This window comes from Silurus aristotelis (genome assembly GCF_946808225.1).
Source record: "Silurus aristotelis genome assembly, chromosome: 7".
Lineage (NCBI taxonomy): Eukaryota > Metazoa > Chordata > Actinopteri > Siluriformes > Siluridae > Silurus > Silurus aristotelis.
The window spans coordinates 24,622,897-24,650,742 of record NC_139580.1 but is presented as its reverse complement, the minus strand read 5'-3'; the positions used below and the strand labels follow the sequence as shown (position 1 = coordinate 24,650,742).

Sequence of the window (27,846 nt, the reverse complement as noted above, 5' to 3'; positions counted from 1 at the left end):
TATAATAAATTATATATATATTTTTTAGTATATCAAATATATAACCATTTAGATTATTGAATCGGTCTTGGGAGCCACAAAAAGGTCGGAGACCCCAGTTTTAGAGAATCATACTGCCACCTAGTGGTCAACTAACACTGGCTATGAAAGCCATCAGGATTTAAGAATGAGTGAGAACGCTTTCCTTCAGGAATCCAGGAGTTCCTTTAATCACAGACATACACTGAGAATCTTGATTTACTGAATAGTAGCGTGTCATTGTTTAGTTAATGTTGGTAGGACATTGGAGGATTAAGTCATCACTGATGTTGGAGATCTTCGTCTGTAGTTTCTCCATCTTCTGTCTTGCTGGATGAGCTTAGCGTCCGCTCTGTTTCACCTCCTGAAAACTTGACACGTTTCTTCAGCTTCTGTGTAATGTGAAAGACAAGATGGCGTGTGTTACTGTGATTTACGGCTGTCGCGAACACCCTTGCATTTCTGCGTTTAAGCATTCATTTTATAGTATTTTGATCCAGTAGAACTGATCGACTTGATCATAAATCGTAGATCTGCCTAATTAAAAACAAGTCATTGCGGAGAATTTAGACTCTCAAAAAGATATGCCATTTATAGTTCTTCTGCTTTTGCAGTGGTTACAGTGTTCACTTTGATATTGTTTGCACTTTAATTCACCTCAAGTCTCCTGGTATATCAGCAATGTCCACACAAAACACTATGCTGCTTCTGTCTGTCTGTCTGTCTGTCTGTCTGTCTGTCTGTCTGTCTGTCTGTCACAGCAGGGATGAACAACCAATCAGGCGTAACATTATGACCACCTGCTGAATATTGTGTTGGTCTCCCTTTTGCTGCCAAAACAGTCCTGACCCATCAAGCATTAATATCATTAACTTCTTCAGCAGTTTAAACTACAGGAGCTCGTCTGGGGAACACATGGACCAGCCTTCACGCCGCACATGCATCACTGAGCCTCACCTCAGGATAATGATGATGATGATGATGATGATAATGGAGGTGGTGTTACAGATGTCTAAAATGTTGCTTTTAAAATCTCCCATCAATGTCTATTTAAGTTGAGATCTAGTGAATGTGATCACATGGTGTCTCATGGATGGAGCGCTCATCTTGGAAGAGATCTCTCCCATCAGGATGAAAGCAGTGTCATTGTAGGTTAAAGGGTTTAAAGCTAAACTAGTTTTATGGATTTGCAATGACACCTTCTTCTCAGGGCAAGTGGACTCATACTATGTGAGCAACATGGCTTTCCAAGCGTAATAGAAGTACCATATCGAACTATCTTTAATTTGTTGCTAATTTGTTGATACTTGTGACTTGCTCCTGAATACATGTCTAATGCTTGATTGAAATTTGAAATGTCTCTGTCTTTCGGACAAAAATGGAGAAAGCTGTTTTTATTACTGTTTGGGTTTTTTTTTTTTATCAGATTTTTAAAGGGTTGACAAAATCATGTGCTTTACCTGTTTCTCAGCCACACCCCGTGGATAGCGTGTAATTTTGTCACGCCTTTGCTCGCCCCTTGCCCAGTCCTCCTCCCACAGCTCCCGTCTGTATTGAGATTCCTGCGCTGTGATTCGCTCATAAATCACCTGATTCTCACGAGTCACCTGCTGAAGCTCAGCCCTCCTCCTCTCCAAGTTCAGACTGTAGGATTACTAACAAACTGAGTAAACTTTATTACAATTGCTACAAAGCCTATAAATGCTACATTATTTTCTTAGAAATGCTTTATAACTACACTTACACTATATGGACAAAAGTTTGTGGCGCATTGACCATAAGATTTGTATGTGCTTTTTGAACATCCCATTTCACATATAGTCCACATTTGCTGTTATAATGACCTCCACTCTTCTAGAAAAGAAAAAAAAGATGTTCCACTAGATTTTGGAGTGTGTTTGTGGAGATTTGTGCTCCTTCAGCCACAAGGGTGTTAGTAAAGTCAGGTACTGATGTAGGTAAAGTGAGGAGGCCTGGGGTGCAGTCAGCGTTCCAGTTTATCCCAAAGGTGTTCAGTAGGGTTGAGGTCAGAGCTCTATTGCAGGCTACTCAAGCTCTTGCACTCCAAACTATGTAAACCATATGTTCCTGTTTTGAGTTTCCTAGTTCAAGTAAAAGGAAAATGTCATGCTAACACAACCAGACATCCTGTACAATTACGTATACAATTTGTAGTATAACAAACTCTTGATGTCACCCAAATGAGGATGGGTTCCCCTTTTGAGTCTGGTTCCTCTCAAGGTTTCTTCCTCATAACATCTAAGGGAGTTTTTCCTTGCCACAGTCGCCATGGCAATGCTCATCAGCAATGCACACCATTCACCTTGACTGTTGATTTCTGTAAAGCTGCTATGAGACAATGTCTGTTGTGAAAAGCGCTATAGAAATAAACTTGACTAGTAAAAAAGTTTTGGGGGAAAAAAACAGATATGGCTTCAAGGGTCAGGTGCTCCAGTACCTTTGTCCATATAGTGTAGTATTTCATAAACCTAACAGGAAACCAAACTGGAAATTATTGTACTCCATACTTTACAGAGATTCATATAAAAATCATGGATCTGCTGGTAATAGCAACAGTATTCTTCTCATATAAACACTACTGTTGATTGAAATACAGTGCATGCAGCGTTTTGATCGATGTAGATTCCGCGGTATACAACGAACAGCTTTCTGCACAGACGCGTAAAAAAAATTACCAAAAGATCCTTGTTAGCAATTGTTAATACCTCTATGGATCATTTCACCCAAAGCTCGGAACGCTCTGTGAATTTTATTCCACGAAAGTACATATTATTAATAGCCTGTGCAAGACTGCAGTAAGATCTTTGCTGTCTACAAAGATACAAAGGTTTCAAATTCGGCAGGGTTTAACTAGACATCGTGGAATCTGCCTCTCAGTAATCCATGAGAAACCTGCCGAAAGAGGCATTAACAATTTACGCCCACAGCTCAGGGGTGAAATGAGTCAACATAAAACATGCTGTAAACAAAGCTTTAACCAAGGCATGCTTTAATTTCTCCAGTTGTGGAGGCCACATATCTACACCTACACCGGCTCTTTAAAATATAAGACTGTTCAAACTAATAATGACCTAGCGCCAAACCAAATCCTGTCAAATATACAAAAATCTTGGGGAATGTTTCAGAGAAAAGTTGGAGAACACTTAGTTGTTAAGCTGGAAAGAAAACTTTATTTTATCTCCAACTCTGACCCTAGCAATCTGGCGACTACTTTTTCGAAACATCATAAATGGTGATAAAGCCAACTGCATAAAAAACAGTAACTACAGTTTAAAAAAAAAAGCCATAACAAATAATAAATGTTGCCCAGCAAAAACTTTCAGATGATGAAGTCAGAGATCATGAGCCTAAATACAGTTGCTAGCAAAGAGTGTGGACAAATTCTAGCGAATTCAACCAAAGAAATATAACTAAAATTCAAACTATACAATGGAAACTTATAATAACTCGTCAGGGCTCTTATTTATATGAGTAATATACGTTTCTGTAATATTTAAAGAAGAGTAATATGGATTTACTGATAATTCAAACACCATTAAACCAGTTCATATTTAGAGCATAGCTAGTGTCACATAATAAAGCGATACTTTAACTGGTATTATGAATGTACTATAATGTGTACTGTGTCTTCAGTGACATCTGTATGCCTAATATTATCTCTTTTTTTTTTTTTCTTTTTTTTTTAATGGTAAGACAATGATAACGCGCACACACAGGAATACTTCTTACCTACGCTCTATATAGATGTTCCTATGGTCTATTCGCCCTCTAGAATGATGGATATCTGCCAGTTTGGATGCCAGCAGTTGGTTATCTCTGTTAATGATGGCTTGTCTCTCTTCTTGAACCTTATAAAAATATAACAGTTATATTAAAATCATGAGTAACAGCATCAGGGCTCTATTTATCTCAGGACCTGACTGCTTTGTTCAAGCAAAATGTCCAGGTGTGAAGAATATCGTGGATTTAAAATGTACATGAAATAAAGTAGCAATTTATCAACTGAAAAGATTTAGAACATAGTAAAATATACAGTATACTCTGTGGACAAAAGTTTGTAGACACCTCTATTCTGGAAATTCTACATTCTAGAGTGTAGTTACTTTTTCGGGGTAGGGGTAGCTCAGTGGTTAAGATGTTGGACTTCCAAACAGAAGGTCGTGAGTTCAAAGCCCACCGCCACTAAGCTGCGACTGCTCAGTTGTATAAACGAGATAATAGTAAGTTGCTCTGTATAAGGGCTTCTGCCAAGTGCCATAATTGTAAATGCATGGTGGTTCCACTCTCAAAAAAAAAAAAAAAAAAAAAAAATCTTCATGGAGATGGCTTTGGGCACAGGGGCGTTATCATGCTCGAACAGGTTTGGGTCTCTTAGTTCAAGTGAAGGGTAAAATGTAATGCTCCTGCATCTAAAGACATTCTACACAATTGCATGCCTTTAATTTTGTGGTAACAGTTTGGGGAAGAACCACCTATGGCTAGATAGGTCAAAAATACTAGTATCTAGTATTTATTATTCTAAGAAACCTGTAGTAGTATTTATCATTTTGGCATCTTCACAAGTTAATTTGAGTTATTTCTATTTCATGGCAGATTATAGCTGTTTCAAGCTTGAAAGTTGTAACAATAAAGTAGTAATGTCATATTTTTTGTTCTGTAATGTTATTTTACTTTATATTTTATTTTAAAGTTTATTGCAATGTTAACAGGAAATACTTCATTCAAGATTTCTAATTTAATTCATTGAAATTATTTAGTATGAGATTATTATTAATTATGATTAATAATTTACTCAATGAATTTCAATTCACTTATTCCTTATTCTTGTTACAAGCCTGAAATATTAGTTGTATACTAGTAGATAGCTGATCATTCAGTTTCTAAATGTTTTAATATTCTTGAAATTAAGAACATCTTAATCTTAGTTAATATAAGATTATTCAAGCTTTAACATTGTAAAAAAGGTCCCGAATTAGGTTAAAAAATATATATATTATAGAATTTATTATATATATATATATATATATATATATATATATATATATATATATATATATATATATATATATATATATATATATATATATATATATAATGCTTATTTATTTATCAATATTTTTTTACTTGATTTATGTATTTTTTTATATTTAAAAGGAATACAAGCTTAACAGAGATGATTTGTTATTGCTGTTATTGCTGTATGTGTACATACCTGTACTTTTTTTAGCTTTACTTGAATATGGGTTGGGGTCCGGATGCCTTTGGTGTCCACCACGGGCTTGGCTTCCCTCACCTCATGGCAGAACATTTGAAACATTTGAAATATAACATTGATCACAACATATTTAAGCCGTTGACTGGAAACTAAAAACAAATTGTTCTACAAATTAAAAAAAAAAACAACAGAGCTTAGACCAATTAGGTTGTTTGGGTCATTTGTTGTTGGAATAATGAATTATTAATGAATTGTATTCATTAATAAGTCATCATGAGACAATGCAATTTCAGACCATGCTGATAATGAGGTTGGCTTAATATTACCCATAGCAGTATTAAGCAAAAAAAGCAAAAGAATGTAGAATAAAAAAAAAATAAACCCAGAACATAATAGAATAGAAAAGACAGTATGGAATAGAAATAAATACAATACACTTGAATAGATCAATAGAAAATACTTAAATAGAATAGAAAAATGGTATAGGATAGAATAATAGTCACTGTCTTGACTGTTGTGGCATTGTGCAAAGATACTACCATAATATATGTTAATAGATATTTCACAAATCTGAATTCCCTGGTTATAAAGAGATACAATGCACTGCTGCATTTTAGTCAACAGTCGAGATGGCAGGGATGGCAGAACTCTGATGTGTTTGTTACATGTCTTTAACAATCAATGCTCTTCAGGTCTACACTGAAAACAATTCAACACAAACATGAATATTTTGCTATGAAGGTATGTTGCATTTTAACACAGCTACATACCTTCCTTCGATGCTCTTCATAGTGCTCCTGGTCCCATTTCTTTTGCAGGTATTTATTAGCAGCAGGTTGAAATGGCTGGTAGGCTTGATGCATCGCTGTTGCCGATTCAAAGAAAAAGATATCCGCTAAATCTATATGTTGTTTTAAGTTTTTCAGCTCATTCGAAATAAGTGCATCATTTAAAAGGACTTCAGTAATTTAATGTCCTTTCAGGAGCATTATTTAGAAATGGTGAGAAATGAGGGAGACTGTAATGGCTCTGCCGTGTCTGCTGTGCAGTGTGCCTATGTGATGGATGTCCTTTACAGCAATCGACCTGTAACAGACTCGGCGTGTGACCGAGAGAGGATCACATGCCAATAAATTATTAGTGCTCACTCGCAGCACCTCAGACTTGAGCTTAGTACAAGGACAGGAGAAACTGTAGAGGTCTTATCATGTGGTTAAACGGTTCTAATATTAGTTATTATCGTTTCTATAGTAACAGCTGATTAAGCGAGATATGCATTGCGCTCTGCAAAGATAATAATGGATTTGGGTCGCAATTTAACAAAGTAAAATCCATGTCAAATTTTTCTTTCGTTTAGTCAACATTTATGGAAGGACTGCATGGTACCAACTTTTCGGGTCAACTGACAGGAATTAATATGTATTGTACCTTGTCATAAAATGACATTTTATACATTATTAGGTTTATTGCAGTAATATATGGTATGAGGGGAAATAAAACACTTCATCATGCTCTTGTCTACTGCGTAAGCAGCCTCATTTTGGAGTGTGCTTGGGAGATTTGTGCTCATTCAGCTATAAGGGGTTAAGTAAAGTCAGGGAATGATGTAGGTGAGGTGAGGAAGCCTGGGATGCAGTCAGCGTTCACATTCATACCAAAGGTGTTCAGTAGGGTCTATTGAAGGCTGTTTAATATCGTCCACTCCTATGCATGTATAGCATATCTTCATGGAGCTGGCTTTGTGCACAGGTGCATTAAAGAGTTTTGGGTCTTCTAGTTCAAAAGGGATGAAATAAACCACCTTGTCTAAATCCATCCTATACAATTGTGTGCTTCCAAATTTGTGGTAACAGTTTGGGGAAGAATTACATATGGCTGGAAAAATCAGACATTCTCATATAAAGTTTTCACCTTTTCATCATCATGTTGGCCTGAATGAATTAGTCATGGTGTGTCAGGAGGTAATACCAGGCATTCAACATCCAACTGATCATTTCTTGCCACAAGATGGCGCATTTGCTCCTTTCTTTGCTGGGAGACTGGCGGCCATGTTTTGCAGTACAGATGGGCACTTCTTAAGATGTGAAAATGTGATAGAAACACTAATTCTTACACCAAAGTGTATTTTTGCTTCTCACTAGTCACACTTATTACATAGTATCACAAAGACTAGGGATAATACACACTTTATCCGTGCTAATCATGCAGTGTGGAAGGGCAATAGCCAGTGACAGAAGTGTGTACAATGCCATCCTTGTCAGCCAGAAAACAAGCACCAAGCTCAAGTAATAAACAGTTTTAATATTAGAATTTATGTCTTAGCCAAAGGCTACAAGGTTCACAAGTAGCCAAGTTTTATATACTTTAGCCTATTAACAGGCACAAATTAGCCACCCATAAAATAATACATTTAACCTCTTAATGACTCCTGAGTATAGGTATTGTGCTGGGAAGATTCGGTAGTCGGTAAGAGCGGGAACGCAGAGCATTTGTGCCTGAGAGAAAATCATTTTATTCTGTTCATCTTCCTTGCCCTCTCCTTCCTCTCTCTTTCTTTTAGCCGCTCACTCAATTGGAAAATGTGGCTATGACAGCTTTAACATCTGCTCCCGTCACACAGTAGACACAACCCCTCCCCAGCATTCTCCTCTTCTCCTGTCCTTTTTCTGTGTGTGTGTGTGGTGTGTGTGTGTGAGTGTGTGTGTGTGCGTGCAGCTACTTCACATTAGATTCAATAACAAATTGACCCGGAGGGATGTGTTTAAAGGCTGCACACTGATTTTTTTTCCGCTGGCAGGGTGAAGAAACTCCTGTTTAAACACGATTACTCCTCGCTACATCGTAGCCAGATAATTCCAGGGGTGTGAAGGCTGATGACAGCGTTCCCTGCTCTCGTAGGGCCACGAAGGTGCTCGCAGCGACTCCTCCGAACCAGTGCTCTTTAGATAAAGACCTGCGTCGTGCATTTTTTTGGGTTTTTTTTAAAGCCCTTAAGTAGATGAGATTAAAGAGAGGTGCAAATCACCGGGTAATTACCCTCGTTGTTATTATTCGAATCAGATTACTGAAGCTGTTCAGCGCATTCTCTCAGTCTGTCTCGATCTTTCTTCCCTGATACAGCGCTAAGAGATTTTCTTTTTTCCTTCTTCTCGTATAATAATGTATTGTTGGGCTGCTAAGTCTTGTTGTAAGGGTACTTGTATTTATGTGTGTGTGGGAGTGCATGTGTTATATCTTGTTGGGAACCTTGGTGAGGATTGCACAAGGACGGAAATGTCTATCAGGTTTCACCTCGGGCCTCATGAGGAAAAACATTTGTTTTGGGTTTGTTTTTTACTATTTAATAAAAGTAATTGGAATAATAGCGTAAATGGTTTCTTGGTTACTGAAGGTTACTACTGATAGGATAGTAAGACAAATGTAAACATACGTGTGTGTGTGTGTGTGTGTGTGTGTGTGTGTGTGTGTGTGTGTGTGTGTGTGTGTGTGTGTGTGTGTGTGTACGCTCTCAAGGATAAACTGATCATTCCCCCCGAGCACAGATCTCACCCGCCTACGCTTGTCTCCTAGCAGCCATCCTTGTCTGTAGTTATCTGTGTCTGAGTCTCAGTGAGTGGAGTGTGTGTGCCTGGCCCTTAAGTGCCTTTTGTTGCTGCGCCTGTCAGGCTTGTTCTGGCCAACAACACAAGCGATTGAGAGGAAAACCGAACGAGCAGGCATTTATCCAGCCTTCCAACGCCACTGAAAAAGGTCGGCTGAAAAAACCCTAATGGACGAGATGTTCGTGTGTGAACGAGAACGACACCATTTCCTTGCTGCCTTGTTAAGTTGCATACTGCTGCATTGTCGTAGAAGCGTGTTTGCTGGACGATGTAGTTAAAAATCCAGGTGTGTGTTTACTTGTGTAAATCACCTTGTCTTGCTCTTCCACTGCGTTCGCTTAGAGTCTTATCACGGCTTCTGCGTTTCATTAACAATTAGTCTTATCCAGATGAAGGGGGAAAAAATTTCAATTACAACCCACAGCTGAGTCACACTGGGTGGCCATTTGAAGCTGAACGTCAATAATTATGTGCTGAAAATAAACACTGTGATTTGTGTCATCTTGTTTTCTCCCTTGTAGCTCTTGATAGCTCTGAGTTTGACAGACATACAAACATACAAAAGACTCTCTCTTTTTTTATAATCATACACACAGTCGTCCCACACACCGAAGATCTCAGCTCAACTGATTGTCTTAACGCATCTATCTCCACTCTCCTCTCTCGTGTCATGCCTTATTGTACGGCTAAATGGTAATAAATGACCGGTTATTCTGGTCTATAATCTATGTTCATGAATCAAGCCCAAACTACTACAGTCTTGTCTTAACAACATAATGTCAAAGGTCAGGGCTGATATTGAATATCAATCCCCAAGGCAATTTCACATGTGTTAGAAGGCTGTGCAGATTCTCCATCTGTCCTTTAGGGCTCTCAGGGGAGCAAGAGTTATTCGTTCATTTGTTTTATTTCATTCTTTCAGTTCCAGCATTAAATATGATGCTACAAATTGTGTTATCGATTTAATCCTAGGGTACAGTTGTACAGTTTTGCTGTGCTATGCATAATTCTTTCGTCGCAGTGAGAATCTAGGCATTATAAAAGCAATAACATTTCCACTGGTGAATTGATTTGACCTTTGCGACAAAGGTTTCGGTAATCTTGTTTGGAGGAGTCATTTCGCTTAGGTCTGATTGTAACTGGTTTACTCCGTGGTGTTCTTCATGCCTCAATGGATGCTGTTATCTCTGTCAGATGTAGCGATCATCTCATGATCCAGTCACTCACCAGCGACTGTACGGCAGCTTCAGAAATCCCTTCACATAATCGTGTTGCTATACAAAGTTTGGAAAGAACTGCAGACTTTCCTGAACTGAAATATGTGCTTCTGTAAAAACAATCAACAAAAAGTGTTGTATGGATGTGGCCCACAGAGAAAGGTATTATTTCACTATACATCCCAACATTACATGGAGCAGTAGTCGGGGTTTTATACCACAGAACTTCAAATTTTGTTTGGCACTTCTGTAAAGTTCTTTGACCCTCTCTTCCCTAAAGGCACCATATCTCAAGCTTTCTAACAAGATGCGATATGTGAAGATAAGGAATTTCACACTACTTAAAATATATGTGACAAACAAATCCTATTTACCATCCAAAAGTGTTTAATTCAGCTCATATAATTCAGTGTCACAAAATTCCTTTTTTGTATTTATGAATGAACAATTCATGCTGTGTTCTAATCCTTTACTGTTATTTGTGATGTTATGAAACATCTGTAAGGCTTGTTAGTTCTTGTTAACACTTTGTTATAATGTATGTAAGCATTTGTTGCCACTCTTTTCACTCCTGAAAACTCTCCCATGGTGGAAAGCTTACTGACTGTTATATAGAAAAGTGAAAGCTAAAGTGCATCACGATTGTTAGATGACGTTCTCCTATGCAACTTATATCAAATCAAATCAAATCAAATTTTATTTGTCACATACACATACATACAGAGTACGACATGCAGTGAAATGCTTTATATGACTGTCCGGCATGAGGGAAAAGGATGGGAAGAAAAAAAAAAAAAAGGCAGATAAATAAAGAGAATAAACTATGTAAAATATAAAATATATAAAGATATATATAGGAAAAAGTGTATATACAAGGTATGCTTATATTTTTTATACAATAATTTATATATTTAATACAGACAAATGAAGAATAAAGGTTATGTAATAATCAGAACTCCAATATATATATATATATATATATATATATAAAGCAATAAAGAGGAAGAAACTAAATAAGACGAAGAAACATATCATGAACTACAAACCAAGAACCATAAACCTAAACCTGAGCATCAACATGAACTAAACCAACAACAATTTTGAAAGATAAATGTGAGACAGAGGACTGTGAAAGGTGAGACGTGCAGTGTCTGCTGGGAAATACAGTAGGCTCTGATCACAATCCTGACCATTAAGGGTTAAACTCAAACTGGAATTGGAACACACAAGCTTGAATTTTGCATTTCATTAAAATGAAATAAATAAGAAATCATAGATAAATAAACCTATACAAATAATACGTTTGACAATTTACCGTATTTTTCGGACTATAAGCCGCTACTTTTTTTCCACGTTTTGAACCCTGCGGCTTAAACAACGGAGCGGCTTATTTATGGATTTATGGAAGGGAGAGCTCACTAACTCCAGTTGCAAATGAAATCATATAAGCACAGACAGGTTTCCAAAACTCCTGCTTTTTTATTTTTCTTGGCAACAGCGTTATGGGTTAGTCAAAGAAACTTAGAAATGAGCATCAAAAAATAATGAGCACATAATCCTCAGTCTCACACGCACACACACGCAGTAATACCGGGAGAATGCAGTGACGTGCTGTTCCCAGAATGCCTCTCTGCTCTTAAAGGAGCCACAACATATTTCACCTGTTACACCGTGTAACAGACACTGTCTTTCGTTAAAGCCTGTGTAAAGTTCATTAGTTTCAGTGTAGGCTTATACACAAGGTGCGGCTTATTTATGTTAAAAATAAAAATATTTGTAAAATTCAGTGGGTGCGGCTTATACAAGGGTGCGGGATATCATGTTCTGTTATTTATTATTGGTTTATAGATCCCTGACTGCCCAGTGACATTTAGTTATGAAGGAGAAAAAACGTACTATGCTTCTCCAGGTTTGTTGTGCATTTGTTGATCACCTGATTGGATTTTTTTTTTTTTCTATGATTTCTAAAAGGTGAAACTCACTCTTAACACATAAGCTCAAGAAAAATCCATGCAGGTGAGAACTACCTGCAGGTCATTTGAATGGTTTTAATGGGCACCGTGGAACCTACAGAGAACCTTCTCTGTGTAAATACTGACTTTGAATGTGACCTTTAGTATATTGGTGTTGTGAAGCCTTCTTTAGAGAAACAAGTCACTGTTTTCAAGTTGGCACGTTGCTGGAAAAGATCATCACATCAAAAGTCTAGAATCAGAAAAAGGCTATTTAGTTTTATTACGTTTGAATTAATTATTATAATGATATTACATGTTTTTTCATGACCCTGATTATGGCTTCGTTAAAAAAAAAAAAAAGTGCCGGCTTATTGTTCTGTTTATTTGCCTCAGAGAGTATTTTTTCAGTAGCTATAATAAAACTACTGGTTATATGGGTATATCTGGACCCAGTGACAGATCGGGCAGGGGTTTATATGGATTCAGCATGTTGTAACTTTTTATTGAGATGCAGCATAACCAGTTTTAACTAAGAGCCAAGAAGCACAGCCGTGAGTCGAGCTAGAGCATGTACTGATCGTTGGTCTGCTTTCTCTACTGTCAGGTTTCATGGAGCTTCCAGCAGCTTTCTCTCTGTCAACCTTCCTCCCTCCCTCTCCCTGTCTCTTTCTCTCTCTCTGCCTCTCTCCCTCGTTCACTCTCTTCTCTGATTTTCTCTGCAGTTGGCTTCATTATCTGCTGTGTGCAGCAGTGAAGTACGATCACCCCCACCCCCAACCATTCCACTCCAACCCTCCTTCTTTTCGCTCCATCTTTTTCTGTTTCTCCCTCCATTTTCCCAGGCATTTTGCCATGAGGAGGTCACTCAGCGTGTTATTTTGCAGCACAGTAGAGGAGAGAATTGGGCGAGGGCTGCAGTCTGCAGGCTGTCTGACAGAACCAGCCTGCCACAAGCTCACAGGAGCGTGAAATACAACCAAACGGAGACTATCTGCCTCCGCCAGTGACTCAATTACTGTGAATCATTCAGAAAGAAAGCCTCGTCTTTCTGTTCAGTCTACTTCATTTCATGTAGTCAAGTTTCATTTCTTCCGGAGAACACCCTTAAATGTGCAATTTTTTGGGGAGAGAATGGAGTCTAAAATGTTGAATCCGTCACTGTCTTACAAGTAAGACTCACTCTCTGGCTCGTTCTCACTCTGTCTCTTTTTCTGTCTCTTTCTCTCACTCTGTCTTCTTTGCAGGGATGGAAATAATAGAAAGTCTTTGTCTGGCATGCATTTCACAGCAAACCTGCACTACAATGACGTGATGCAGACACTCAAAAAGTACGTAGGCTAGCACCAAACGATCAACCTACTTTTTATTTATATATATATATATATATATATATATATATATATATATATATATATATATATATATATAAATAAAAGGTGACAATCAGGTATGAGTGATTAGTGACATGTGACAAAGTTTCTCTGTATATAATCCTGACATTTAAGGGTTAAGCTTGACATTGCTGGAATTTGAGTGCCACCCCATTAACTATGTAAGAAATAATAAACCATATTAATAATACAATTGAACCGTTATATCGAGTGCTGTTATTTATTATGGGTTCTAATGTATAGGCTTCTCCAGTCTTGTTTTCCCAAAGCTAACAGCATAAGATCAACTTAATTTCTTTAAAACACAATCACTTAAGGCTAAAAAAAAGTAATGGTGAAATATTAATGTCCATCTTTTAACTATAAAGTGTGGTAATGGTAATCATATTCGCAGATTTCGCTTTGAAATGTAATTTTTTTCAACACCGTAAAATGATGACAGTGAAGCCAGTAGGACATGGTTTATGCAGAGCGCTGGTGCTCATGCTGTCATTCCAACACGAGCCCCTGAGGCAGCCTAGTAATGGAAAAAAAAAAGAGAGAGCTTATATGGAAAGAGCAAGTGATATTCAGTGAATGTAAGTGTTACTAATAGGTTTTTTTATCTGTATTTTATAAAATCTTAAAAACAGTTTTTCGTTATATATACACATTATTTTTTATTTAATTGACTTGGCCTTTATGAAGCATTTGGTAATTCAAGTCATTGAAGCAAATTTGTTTTTGTGGGACAAAAAATCTTAGCAGATCTTTATCTTTCAGCAAAACTGAAGTGAAAACAAAATTAAATGTATAAAAGTAAAAAAAACACAATAATCTGAATAATGTTACTCCCTTTTATAATGGGTCATGTGACTCTGCCTAGAACCCCATTCAAATGACTGCTCAAAGTAATCATCATACATTTGTTATCAATGAAATGATTTTGATGACTACAAAATAAAGATGTATAGTTGTGTTTCTGTGGGATTTTAATGGTCCAGAAGAAAAATATTATTTACATTATATCAGAGCAGCATTTTATTTCAACAGGTGTGAATTGACTTTTTATATCCAATGCAATATGCTACAGCATGTCATAAAAAGTTGTTAAAAAGAAGTTATCCTATACATTATCTTTTACCATGATACAATATATGGACATACACCACCATAATTGATTTGAATAGGTTAAAATATTGTATTAGCTATTTCATAGACTCAAATGTATATGTATAATGACAAATTAAAGAAAATCAAAGGTCTGGAGTTAAAGTTTACTTCAGGATGCAGACCACTGCAAACACTGAAGAAAAGAGAAATCCAGATTAGACTTGTTTGTACTAGAATGATAAGAATTGAAAATTATAGAAAAGGAAAGGAAGGGCTCTTGATCCAAGGCATGTCACATTATCTGTCAAACACTAGGGGCAGTGTTAGGGCTTGAGTGTGTATAGATGAAGGAACTGGGTCACTCTTTGATGATATGGCTGCTTATAGAACTAACAGAATGAATCATATAGAGTATAAAGTTATAGTTTCTGCTCAGATTTAGACAACTGACACAAGAGTGCTCTACAGTTCAGGTGTATAATGGTCTGAACATGCTGCAAAAGCAGCCCGAGAGCTTCTTAAGGCAAAGAAATGGAATGTTGATCACCTGAACTCGACCCAAGTGAGCATGATTTTTACTTACTGAAAACAAAACCGAAGACAGAAAGACCAGAAAACAACCAGCCACTATAGAAGGCTGCACTAAACCCAATGCAAAAGCTTGATTGCAAAGGTGTGATTCCAATCATTGACTACAAATCTAAGTATTAAAAAAGTAAAAATGGCTGTGATTCCTAAATACTAAATAATTACAGCTGAAAGTCTATACTTGAATCGCATCTTGGTTGCTCGATTTCAAATCTAATGTAGTGCTGTCAAAATACTGATGGACCAAACTGTAGCTAGAAACACAAAATATGGATTGAAATACGTTTCTCCTGAAATTCGATACATACATACCAGGTTAAACAGCATTTCTATGTAAAAACCATGTCGGTACTACAAGGGAAACTGCTAGAATTCCTTTTGGTATTTGCTGCAAGAATGTCATTGTTTTTTTTTTAAACACAACCCCTAAGCACAACAATTATATCTATTTATAATAATACGAACATGGCGTACTTTCTCGTTTGTTGTGCTACACCGATTAGCCTGTACCCATGTCATTTATTCCCACAGTGTTGTGCTTGTCCACCCCAGAGTGATTACGGCTGACTGGGACCACGTGCATATCCTCAACCCGTCTGTATTTCTGGACCTCTGTCTCATGTGTGAACGTTGTTTTGCTCAGCTGATGACATGGCTGCCTTGGCAAATGATTTGGATATGCAGAAAGTTCCAAATTAATTAGCAAGTGATCTGGAACAACTGCAGGAAAAGAAACAGTTTGACAGTGTTTAATAGGCGAAGAAAGAAAATACAGAATCCATTGTAAAACAAAACAACAACAAAAACCCTTGTGCCTCTTTGAAGAACCTTAACGTTACTAACAAAGACAAAAGCATATGCACTCTGAGTGTCAGGCTTTGTTAAAATATTTTTAAAATTTTGCCCAGAAATTGTACCCTGTTTTACAATTGATATGCAGTGTGCAATTCTAAATGTGTGGGTTTTGATGCATAAAGGAGAATATTTTGGTTCTTGGTAATGGAATAACATTTGGGGAATTTGACACAGTGAGAGGATTTAATATTCTGGACATGATTACAAAATAAATGAAAGAATAGTTGCATGTGTGTGTTTGTGTGTTGGGGTTGTGTGTTTGCCTCCGAGTTAATGTACGTTAAATTGGGGTTATTAAGAGGCTTTTCTCGTCTGTGACCAGAAACTTCTGGGGCTTTCAGTGTTTCTCCCAGATTAGTGCGGAATCAACATCCCTCCCCTCCTTCTCCCTTGCTATCTCTTTTTCGCTGTTTCTTTCTCGCTACCCACTCTCTACAGGGGTTCATTTGCACATCTGCATGTTTGCCATTCAGTCCCAGTCTCCATGCTGACAGAGGCCCCTTTTCTACACTCAGGCTTTTTCAGCTCTTTTTTTTTCTTCCCTGTTATTTCTAGAAGAGGGCCTCCTCCTTTCACAGTCTCTCCCTTGAACCATGAAGGCCAGTTGCCAGAGGCGCTTTTATTTGCCTGAGATTGAGTGCAGCCAGGCAGCCTGACTGGCTGCACGGCTTCATAACAGCAGCCCCACAGTGGGTAGATTGCTTGTCTCTGGCCTGTAATTGCAGGGGGCTTGTGGAGCTGCTGTGCTATAGTGTGTATTAGGTGGGGATCACTGGCTCTGTTCTCTTGACATAAAGCTGAATAGATCCTTTAGACCCATCGCTATCAAGCTAGAAGATGCCAATTTTGCATTGCTTGAACCAGTTTTCTTTGTAGCGTGGCTATTTATTTGTATAAGAGCTATTTACAGCCCCTGAGAGTATGTGTGTGGGTACTGCCAGTATGACCTCTAGCATATGGATTTTTACGTTGCTTTGCTGTTGCTGCTGCTGCTCAGTCTTCACTTCTCTTTCAATCGAGCTGATGGAAACATGAGAGTAAGTACTGCTGTGGAAAACAGAATCACAGCAGAGTTTAATATTTCATAAGAGGTACCATGTGGAAAACAACTAACAACTCAGCCTTTCAAATGTGATCTCAAGTTAGACTTTGAAAAAGCAAAACTGATCCAAAAATGGCGAGCTTATTCTCAGACACACAGTGAGACTGAGAGGCTCTTTGCCATTTGGGTTACCTGAGCTTTAGTCCAACCACATCATGATCTAACTAAGTGCTGTGTGTTTTAATTTACAGAGATGTTTGTTTACTCTGGGGCCCAGGCAAGTAAGGTGTAATGTAAGTGGAGAAAGATCTCCTTACACACACACACACACACACACACACACACACACACACACACACCTTCAAGGATGTCTGATGTCATAGCCAGATGCCAATGGATTAACACACTGTGGCAACTAATAAAGGGGTAACCAGGAGTCCATAGACCCAGAATCACTCAACTTGATTTGCTTTGTTGATTTCTGAATTAAGAAATCTTCTGCTTTTACAATCATTCAGTATGTGTGAACTTTGAGCAGTAAATATTAATATGCTAGAAACTCCAAATTATGTGATGTTTATGCTAATTTAGATGGAGAGCTGCCTCTAGCTGTAGAAGCTAATGAACTGTTTCAGTCTGTCTCTCTGTCTTTTTATCCTCCCTCCCACGTTAATGTGAGTGTGTAGTTGTGTCTATGTGTGCGCCTGTGTGTAACATCACTCTTGCCTCCCTGTAGGAATGTTTTATTTTATTTAACTGTCTAAAAATGTATCCCAGAATTTATTACGAAGCTCAAAATGTGCTTCAGAGTCTGTGAATGCACTCCAAAGCTTTTCAGAACTGTGGTTATGTAAGTGGTTTATTGAACAACTGGTAAGTGCCAGGGGTGGTGGATGTCAGCTGTATACCGTCTTATGTGCATACACATATGCTCAGACCCTAATACAAAGTGTCTGTATGGGATTTGATATAAATGTAATTGTCATACAGCTATCATTCCTCTGAAACCTTGGCAGTCATCCACTTTTCATAGTACTGTAGTTATATATGAGGGCGTTCAGAGGTGGCAGAAGTACACACATCCTTCACTTAAGAAGAAGAACAGATACTCATGTTTTAAAATACTCTGGTAAAAATTTAAGTACTGACTACACTATTTACTTAAGTTAAAGTTAAGAAGTTTGGGCTCTGATGTGTACTTAAGAAAAAATAGCTATTACTACCTGTTTTAGTGTCACGCTGGTAACTGGACCTCGCGTCATATATTAATACAACAAGAATTTTACATTTTGTTACCTAATGAATGTATTCAGGCTGAACATCGCTAACTCCCTCTGCCTCATCCACATTAACCCCAACCTTCTTGTTACCTTCTACCTTGTTCATTGGAATCTTCGTGAACTAGTCTAAGTCTGTGGTGTGTGAGAGCCAGGAAATAATACACCAGCGGTAGATTGAAAAAGCCGTGCAATGACAGGAAACAGGTTGATGGGCTGAAAACGGTTAAAACTAAAGTAACGAAGTAGAAGTAGAAAGTACAAATATTTGTGTAAAAATGTAATTGAAAGTTAAAAAGTCGGAAAAATAAATAGTGAAGTACTGATACCAGAAACATTTTCTTAAGTACAGTAACGAAGTATTTGTACCTCATTACTTCCCACCTTTGGGGGTGTTAAACCAGGACTATTTCAGTCTATAAAATTAAAGAACAAATTTCAAGTAGTGGAAACTGTATTTTTTTTTTTTTGGACATTCTCCCCTGCTACATACATTTATCCTAAAATTTAACTAATGCCTGGAAAGATTCGGCATACAGTAGAAAGATTTGTCAATACACCTGAACCATTGTTATGGAAACAAACTTACTTGTTACTACTGGAAAAGGTGATTTTTAGCCATGTAGAATGTGCATAGTGGCACCCAGTTAGCAAGACTTCCTCCCAGGAGACGGAGACACATACAGTGGCATGTCATAGTACAAGCTAGGCATTTGGCATGCCTGTAGGGCAAGGTGATGACATCATCACCAAATGCACTATTCTTTGTTTTTATGGGAGGACTTGCTTGTGATGTACCTCCGTGGCAGTAAACCTTTCATCATCCAGTCCTAATTGTACTTGCATATTGTGTGTAAGCATGAACATTACAGATGCTCATGCTCATTGAAATATTCTGGGTTAAGAAATGTACATAATGACTTTAGGCAGAAAACTTGGGTTCAACCACAAGGTCATCTGGCCACCCAGGCATGCACATGTCTTGACAGTGCACCATCTGCTGACCTCTTGCATTCTCAAGCCAATTTCCTCTTAATGATGCTAACTGTGGTGGGTGTGCCCACCTGCTGACCCTTTGTGCAAGGAAAAGGGCACTTTCTGACCTCATCCTGCTATGTTGATTGACATATCCAACTGTTGTCTAAATGGACAAGCTTGTAGAAGACTTTAGAACTCGTAAGTACATTTTGACAGCAAGATAGATTACCCTCTGTTTAACTTGTGGATGAGCTCTTCTTCCAAATTGGGGCTCCTTCTTCCTCTGTGGCACCACAGCCTCAAAGACCGAGGGACCCCGTTTATGAGAACAACCCTATGTCTCAAGTTAGCTAAAACTCTTGGCTCCTTGGCTGAGATGAGGACATCTCATAAGCTGATAATGGCCATTAGAAAGTTCTTTCATTTCTTTAATTGTTGCGGATAAAAAATCTGGCATCCTCTGCAGAATCCAGAACCATACTAGGGTGAACTGTTGAAGATTTGATGCTTGTATAGGAGGAGTCTTATTCGACATTCAATTTTACAGTCAAATCTTTGCAGAGGTGCTATAAAACGAGGGTCATGCCATTTTGGTTATATAGTAAATTTTGTGTCCTGTTCCTTGTGGGAATGCTGTAAATCTTGACCTGAATGGTCTGCTCCAAGATAGGGTCATATAGGAGACAATTGTCCAAATATGACAGTATCCTTATGCCTCTGGCCATCAGAGACAACAATACCTTCTTTATTCGTCGCAAGAACACCCATGGTGCTAAAGAGAGTGCAAAGTTTGAATTAGGAGTTTGAATTAAAATGAATGTCTATGAAGCAAACCTGAAAAAACATATTGCCCTAGAGCAATGAGAGCCTGAAAATATGCATTGTACAAATGTTCTGACATGATCCATTGGCTGTACAGTTTGAATAACATGCAAAACAGAAGGGCTTTTGGGAACTATTGTAAAATCCAGGCTGTGACAATGTGAGTTTGCCTATGCTTGGTCTGTTTAGCTCTGCTGGTTTCTAGTTTTTGAAACCTGTGCCCTTCTTTCCAGGATCTTTTGGCCACAGGCCCTAAAGAGTGAACCTGGCAGACAGGGTAGGTTTCACAGGGTTGATTTACACATGTCTAGCAGCATGAACTGTGCCAACTATAAACCAGATTGGCACCCTTCATTTTGCCCTAGGTTTCTCACTGCCAGGAGTGAGTTTTTGAAAAGCTCAGGCACAGAGATGTCAAAAAATGCAACCAACAAAATAAATAATGAATAGCTTGCATGTGCCATATAAATGCCAATGTATCAATCTCGAATTTTCCAATCCAAAAAGGAGAGCTCAGTATAACAGTAGAAATAACGTTTTTGATCATTTATGGTTACATTTTTCAGCTTTTTATTGAGATATATTTAAAGGCTGTATTATACAGAAACACATTTCAGTTTGTAAGACTGTATGATACAGTGTTGTAGATATACTGTTAGCGGGGTAAAAACATGTGAGATAAAGGATGAGGTGCTACATTCTCCTGGATTTGCCACCAGATGGTCCTTGGACCATTCTAAGTTGCCATTCAGTGGCACTGGACCTACTAGGTCCATAACCTCTAAGATCTTACACTTATCAACTAGTAACCTCTGTAGACACAAACTGTTGTACGAACAAAAACAAGAGGCCAAGTTAATTCAGGGTCAAACATTAAAACCTCTGCCAATATAACTCATAAGTACAATCAGTTGCTGAACCATATCTGTATTTATATTCTGCTTGAGGAATCACCAGTTCACCAAAATATCATTATTGCATATGCATTATGTGCTTCTGTCCATTTTGCACTGGGCAGCATATGTCGGAACATAATGTTTGTATGTGAAATAGGTAGTGACACAATTGTGTCAACAGCAGGGGTGTAACCCAAGTTAGCTAAAGTTTGTGCCACAGTAGCATACAGTCCAAAACTGGCACAGTGAAATCCAAGCACATGGCCATTCAGTGATACAGGCTTTGTGTCAGTATGTAGTCAAATTCAGGCTGCCACCATTTTAACAGTGGTTGTCACAGCCTGTTTGCTTCCAGTAGTGCATTCAAGCTGGGTTAGCCAATTCCGATTCATTTCTGGACACTGCTAAGGCTGAAGTTGAACATCACATTTCAAATGTTGTATCACTGTCAAAGTGTCAGTCTCAGAGACACGGCCACAAACAGCATTCTCATGCTTTTTGTATATGGAGCACAAGAGGGATTGTAGCTCACAGGCTATAAGGAGGGCAGAATATTCCACTGTGTGTGGCACAAGGATTAAAATGTTCAACTGAACTGCATCTGTGAATCCTGTCAGAGTCCTGTACTATGGCTGGTTAGTCATTCAAAGCCACAGCTGTGCACAACAGTTCTTGGATAACTTAACCTTCCATGAAAAGCATGCATTGTGGCAGGGAAAAAAACACTTGAACAGAATGTAGCCGTAGGCCCACTAAGCTTTGGATAGCATGGCATATGGAAGCTGAGGAGGCTGGGGAATGAACCACTGTGAGAGGAAAAAATGCCCTGGCAAAGAGAATGGGGAGTTAGCAAAAGAACCTCGGCACTAGCCCCAGTGTGTTCATACCAATCCAGCTAATATAGTAGGAAAGCTATGAACGCGGCCTCCCACAGATGCTTAGCCACAGGCCTGTGGGTTGGAGGAGGCATGGAGAAGATGTTAAGGGAACATAGTGGATAATATAGCAATCTCAACAGCGGGCAGTAAATTAAGTGAGACCACATAATTGTGTTAGCCGTTCTTAGCCACTGGCCCACTAGTAGGGAGACTGCTGAGACTGCATGACTCGCTTGAAGGGCCAAGAAAGACCCCTTTGGTGGGGATACTGGCAAAATGGAGAGAGTCAGCTTATTCACAGAACTGAAGGTCACCAGGCGGTGGAGAAGATTTTTAGGAAGTTGTTTCTGTAGCATTGAGCATTGTGGTGGAGAATAAATGGTAATGTAAGGCTTTTGTTGCCCTTTAATCATTTGCATTGCATTTAACAGACTCCTTAATCAACAGCTATACAGATCAGGCATAACATTATTACCTTCTAATATTGTGTTGGTCCTCTTTTTGCTGCCAAAACAGTTCTGACCCATCGAGCATTAACAGCATTAAATAACATCTTCAGCAATTTGAGCTACAGGAGCTCGTCGGTTGGATCGGACCACACGGGTAAGCCTTCGTTCCCCACGCCCATCACTGAGCCTCGGCCGCTCATGACCCTTTTGCTGGTTCACCACAGTTACTTCCTTTGACCACATTTGATAGACACTGACCAATGCAGACCAGGAAACCCCACAAGAGCTGCAGTTTTGAAAAAGCTCTGACCCATCACAACTCGGTCCTTGTCAAATTCGCTCAAATTCTTACGCTTGCCCATTTTTCCTGCTTCTAACACATCGAATTTGAGGACAAAATGTTCACTTGCTGCCTAATAATTAATAAGATGAAGAGATATTCAGCGTTATTCACTCCACTTCTCATAATGTTATAATGTCATAATGTTAAGCCTGATCAGTGTAGTTCAGTAAGAATTTGAATGCTTATTTAAGTAATAGTCTTAATAGTAATTGGTCTTTTTTCTTAATGTTTTCAATGCTTCAGTGATCTTTTTTATTTTGAACATTTTAGAGCTGATACATTGTCTTGAACAACAGTAATATAAAAAGCAGTAGGTCAAGAAATTTTAGGCTGGGCAAGCCAAATCCAACAAAATTCAAACTGCTACGTGGTTGTAAAGGTTAGTTTCTGTTTTATGACTTAACAAGAAAAGTACACTATAATAAGACATTGAATCATAAAACTAGAGAGAAAATTAAATGACTCAGCAACACTGACACAAAAAGCTATGGGCTATAGCAGCTCAGACTCTCACTCATAAAGGCAGAAATGGTTATGATGTTGGAAATATTGCAAGTATAAAACACTTTATCATATCAGTAGTAAAGTGTTTGCAGTTCACAGATATGCATAAAACATAATGCTGGTTATACTGAGCTGACCTGTTTAGGCAAACTGCAAAGAGCTACACAATTTAATTATTCGGTTATAGATCATGTTTAGAGATAAAGGTGAGAGTAATTTCACATAGATCAGCGATGTTTAGTATTTCGTCCTTACATATTCGTTTTGTTTCATGGCAGGCCATTTTATGTGAGATGTTGTAAACAGCATGGTGACTTATCTTCAGTCGGGTGCCTCCATTAAAACTTACGATATCTCTATCCTATAATAACTTGTTTCGGCCTCGGCAGTATATTTCAGCACTCTAAAACTATTCACTAGACCTTGCTGAAAGTATTCCCTTCATTTGAACTAAGAGACCCAAACCCTGTAAGCATGACAAAATGTGTGTACAAAGCGAGCACCATGAAGATTTGGTGTACATGGGGTGGAGGGGAAGATCTTGAGTGGCTTGCTATAGAGCTTTGATCACAACCCTACTGAACACCTTTGGGAGAAATGTGAATGCTGACTGCACCCCAGGCTTCCTCGCCTCACCTACACCAGTACCTGAGTTTACTAACACCATTGCAGCTGAATGAGCACAAATCTCCACAAGCACACTCCGAAATCTAGTGGACAAAATCTAGACATCTTCCCAGAAGAATGGAGGTTATTATAACAGCAAATTGAGACTAAATGTGGAATGGGATGTTAAAGATTTCAACAAAGACATTGAGACCTCAGTATATATATATATATATATATATATATATATATATATATATATATATATATATATATATATATATATATATATACATATGAATGTGTGTGTGTGTGTGTGTGTGTGTGTGTGTGTGTGTGTGTGTGCTTGAGAGAGAGGTCTGTTACGAAAACTCTACACATAAGGATTGTGAAGAAGTGTTTTTTTTTTCATTTTTTTATACTTAAGACTAAGCATCCAATGTCACTCATGCTTACGTTCCCGGAATTATTGTACATACAGGATTTTCTGGTCGAGAAACTTTATTTATTACTTATTAATCTTTGTGCCGTGATGTTTTTGGAGAGCTCGCGTTGGTATATTTTTTGCTTATGAAGTAACGCTACAAGATTTGTCTGTCAGTCTTCACCGGGATTGTGGTTTAATGGTGTGTTCATTTTTTTCCCCCGTGTGTGGGTGAGACACTGATGGAAAGCCGTTGGTTGGGGAAAGAGAGATTAGTGGTGGTATGGAGGTGAGCCACTGCACAAAAAGCCTACAGAGGATCAAATCTGACTGCTTCTGTGAAATCTTTTGTTTTTCTCACTCTCTCTTTGGCTCTCTGGCACTGGCACACTGTGATGAGCAATTCTTCCTAAATGCAGGCTTTTAAACAGACACAAAGACACACACACAAACACACACACACACACACACACCACCCACTCTACTCTTTGCTTGTGATTACAGGGAGTGCATTAGATAAGTCAGTCCTCTATCTCTATGAGACTCTCTGTCATCAGGAAGCTGCCACACTGCTGTTTGGACCGAACCGTCATATTCGGGGGGGATGTCTGCTCGCACACGTACCTGCTGCGTGTGCTTGTGTACGCTAACATAAGGGGAAATTTAAATTTCCCCATTGCCACCACCACCACCCCCCTCCCTTGGCTGTTTCTATATCTGCCAAAACATGTCTGAAGTAATTCATAACAGCATTAGTGGTGTTATTTCGATCGGTGTTGAGAGCCTAGCTCGATGCCACTTTCACTGGCAGCATTTCTTAGCCATTTTATTTGGAGACCAGCCTTTGTGCATTGTGCACTGCCAGCTGGAGCTGCTTGTGTGCCATTAGTCAGGACAGCTGCTGCTCTCTCCCCGGGAGGAGGACACTTATGCACTAACATGCAGGCATACAGACCACTCGCCCCCAACCTCAATTCATCAAGCTGAGAGAGGCAAGGAAAGGAAGAATAAAAAATGATAATAATAAAAGAGTTGTGGTGCGAGTACTATGGGAAATATGCAGTCACTTGTTCAGTCAATGAGGTCAAATAGAAGGCTTCTTACAAAGAACCCTAATTACATTTACAATACACTTTTATTAAGTGATTGCGGTTCTTGCAGTAAGGTGTCATTACACCCACATGCTGTTGTTGGGCTGACTTGTGTAAAAAAGTGCTTTCTGCAAAATAGCAAGGTTTTAATAAGGGAAGAAAAATTAATATTTGACCTTTTGGGCCTATTTTTGTCATTCGATAACATATAAAATGTACTAATTATTTGTTCTCTATTCATCCCGATTGTGTATTGCTAAAACCAAATGTTTTTTTTGCAATTTACATTGTGCAAACTATAATAAGCAGAAAGGTGCAAAGGTGTAAACACTGTAATGAAACTGTCTGAATTCGCATACACTCGTTGCATTTACGTGTGAAATGAGTATAAAAACGACAGTAACATCTCAGTGGCGTGGGATGAATCTATATCCATGAAACTGTGTGAATGCTAGTAGCAGGTACTTGATGAGTAGGAGATAAATACACCCACTCCAGTTGCATATGTTTGCTTTATTTCCGGACGATCTGTTTCCTCTTTCCACATCTGTTCTATTCTGTGTAGGTTTTTTTTTTTTTGCTTTGCTTTACTAGATATTGCTGTTACATAGGTTCAACTTGTGTCCCTTTGTGGACGTTTGTCAATTTCGACACAAAAGATCACAACAAAGTTGTTTTCTTTTCACCGTGAGGCAAATGTACAGAAATATTCTGAACTGTACAAGTACTTTTATTTATTAATTTATTAATCTATACAAGACTGTATTTCTTAGTTAGTTTGCAGTGGATCTGGAGTCTACTCCGGGAACCCTGGGTATGAAGCGAGGAATACACCCAGGATGAGATTACAGTCAATACCATTGCACATACTATTTCATTCATCTACTGGCATGTTTATGGCTTATGGGATGAAACCAGAGAGCCCAGAGGAAACCCGGTGGACCCTGACATGAGAAAAACATGTGCAATCAATGACCCTAGACCTCTAAGAGGGCAACACTGCGCTTACCTTTTTATCTACATTACATTGTTATACATATTTCATTCTTGTCAAATAAAATCAATTACTGAACCCTGTTTTAAAATCATAATTTTATTGTCATGAAATGAAAGAAAATTGAACTACAGGTTTTTTTTTTTTCTGCACCGTGGAGCTTTTACTCCTAAAAAGTCTAGGAAGCCCAAAACTTTGGAAATTGATATAAAAATATTCGGCTGTCCTTTAGTGTGCTGTTCTTTATAGCTTCCGTGTGCTGCGCTGTCAAATTTTTCTTCCTTTCCTGACTTTCTTTTTTTATTTATGGCAGGCATCGGAAAACTCAGTGGGATTATTCTTTGCAACAAACAGTCATGCCCAGAGGCATCCAGAGAAAACATAGTTACATAGTAAAACAGCAGAGTATAAGAGGAAAAAAGACAAAAGCAGAGACTCATTCATCTTCCCAAAGCTTCTACAATAACATATATTCAAAACATGCTGGTTTCATCCTTCTGTACACCATCTTTCTTGCCAATATACCTCTCAATCTGGCTTTTTTGCTCCTTTTTCATATTTAGAAAGGTGAAAATTTATTTAGTACAGTAAATGAATAGTTTTTTCTTTCTAATATATCTGTATGGAGATTCAGGCATTTATAGAATAAACAGAACTGATGGCATTATTAAACATAAAAAACCCTCACAATGCTATTATAATGGTTATACATGTGTGAATTACTACTAGACTGGTAGACTAATCCCTCTTTTAATGCCAACTAATTATTTCTGTCCCACAATGTAACACTATGCATGAAGTCTACCATAATAAGGCGCTAACTGCAATATTCACACATTATGACAGCTTCATACTCATTAAAATTGATTGATATCTAGTGCCTCTGGAGAGGTTTGTGCTGTAAGTGCCATTGCACTGAGTGTATTATTCCAGTCAGATTTGGAAACACTTCATGTTAATTTATTTTGGCTGAACTGCAGGAGGACAAGCCGTCTGACCAACACTCCTCATCATGGTCATATTGTATTTTATTTGCCTTGGCGCAAAATTAAAGTGACAGATTTATTTAGCGCCTGATTAATCGCTAAAGACAAATGGAATAATGTGTGTACATGTGTAAATGTCTCTGCAAAGGAGCTCTTGGAACTCACAAAAGCCTGTTTTTGTGTAGTCGTTTAAGAGCAGTTGGAACAATAGAAGCTGCGCTCCAAGAGAGGAAAATGTAAAAATAGTCTCATATTTATATGAGTCCAAGAAGTTGTTTGATATTCCAGAGTATAAACCGCTTCGGCTCCGAATGGTGTGTTTGGATTTCCCTGCAGATACCCAGAGCTCGAGGACACACACAGACACAGATTTTTTTGCAGTTTGGAAATTGCTCTACTGGGTTGTCAGCAGATGTGTTCAGGTATGTCATCAGTCCAGGTGGCTAATGGCTTTGGCTTTCTAACACACACTGGCTCTGGAATTTAAATGAACATATTTAATAACATGCAGGTTGAAAGTGCAAATGAAAACACCGGTTGATAAAATTGGTGTGAATGAAATCAGCACCATTTAGTGTTATGGAGTAATTCCCCAGGCACCA

At 38.3% G+C, this 27,846-nt stretch overlaps 2 protein-coding genes across 2 annotated transcripts in view; one reads left to right on the top strand and one right to left on the bottom strand.

The window, feature by feature from the left end:
* spg11 (SPG11 vesicle trafficking associated, spatacsin) overlaps nt 1-27,846 on the top strand; it is a 282,063-nt gene that overhangs the window by 71,389 nt on the left and 182,828 nt on the right. The window lies entirely within an intron of this gene.
* On the bottom strand, nt 300-6,156 carry LOC310729345 (sperm axonemal maintenance protein CFAP97D1; the record flags this gene model as incomplete). Its single annotated transcript, XM_083547454.1, has 5 exons — nt 6,025-6,156; nt 5,252-5,332; nt 3,769-3,887; nt 1,479-1,662; nt 300-410 (listed from the first exon to the last, which is right to left on the bottom strand). The coding sequence occupies exons 1-5, from the start codon at nt 6,115-6,117 to the stop codon at nt 300-302; spliced, it is 588 nt and encodes a 195-aa protein (XP_083403580.1). The 5' UTR covers nt 6,118-6,156.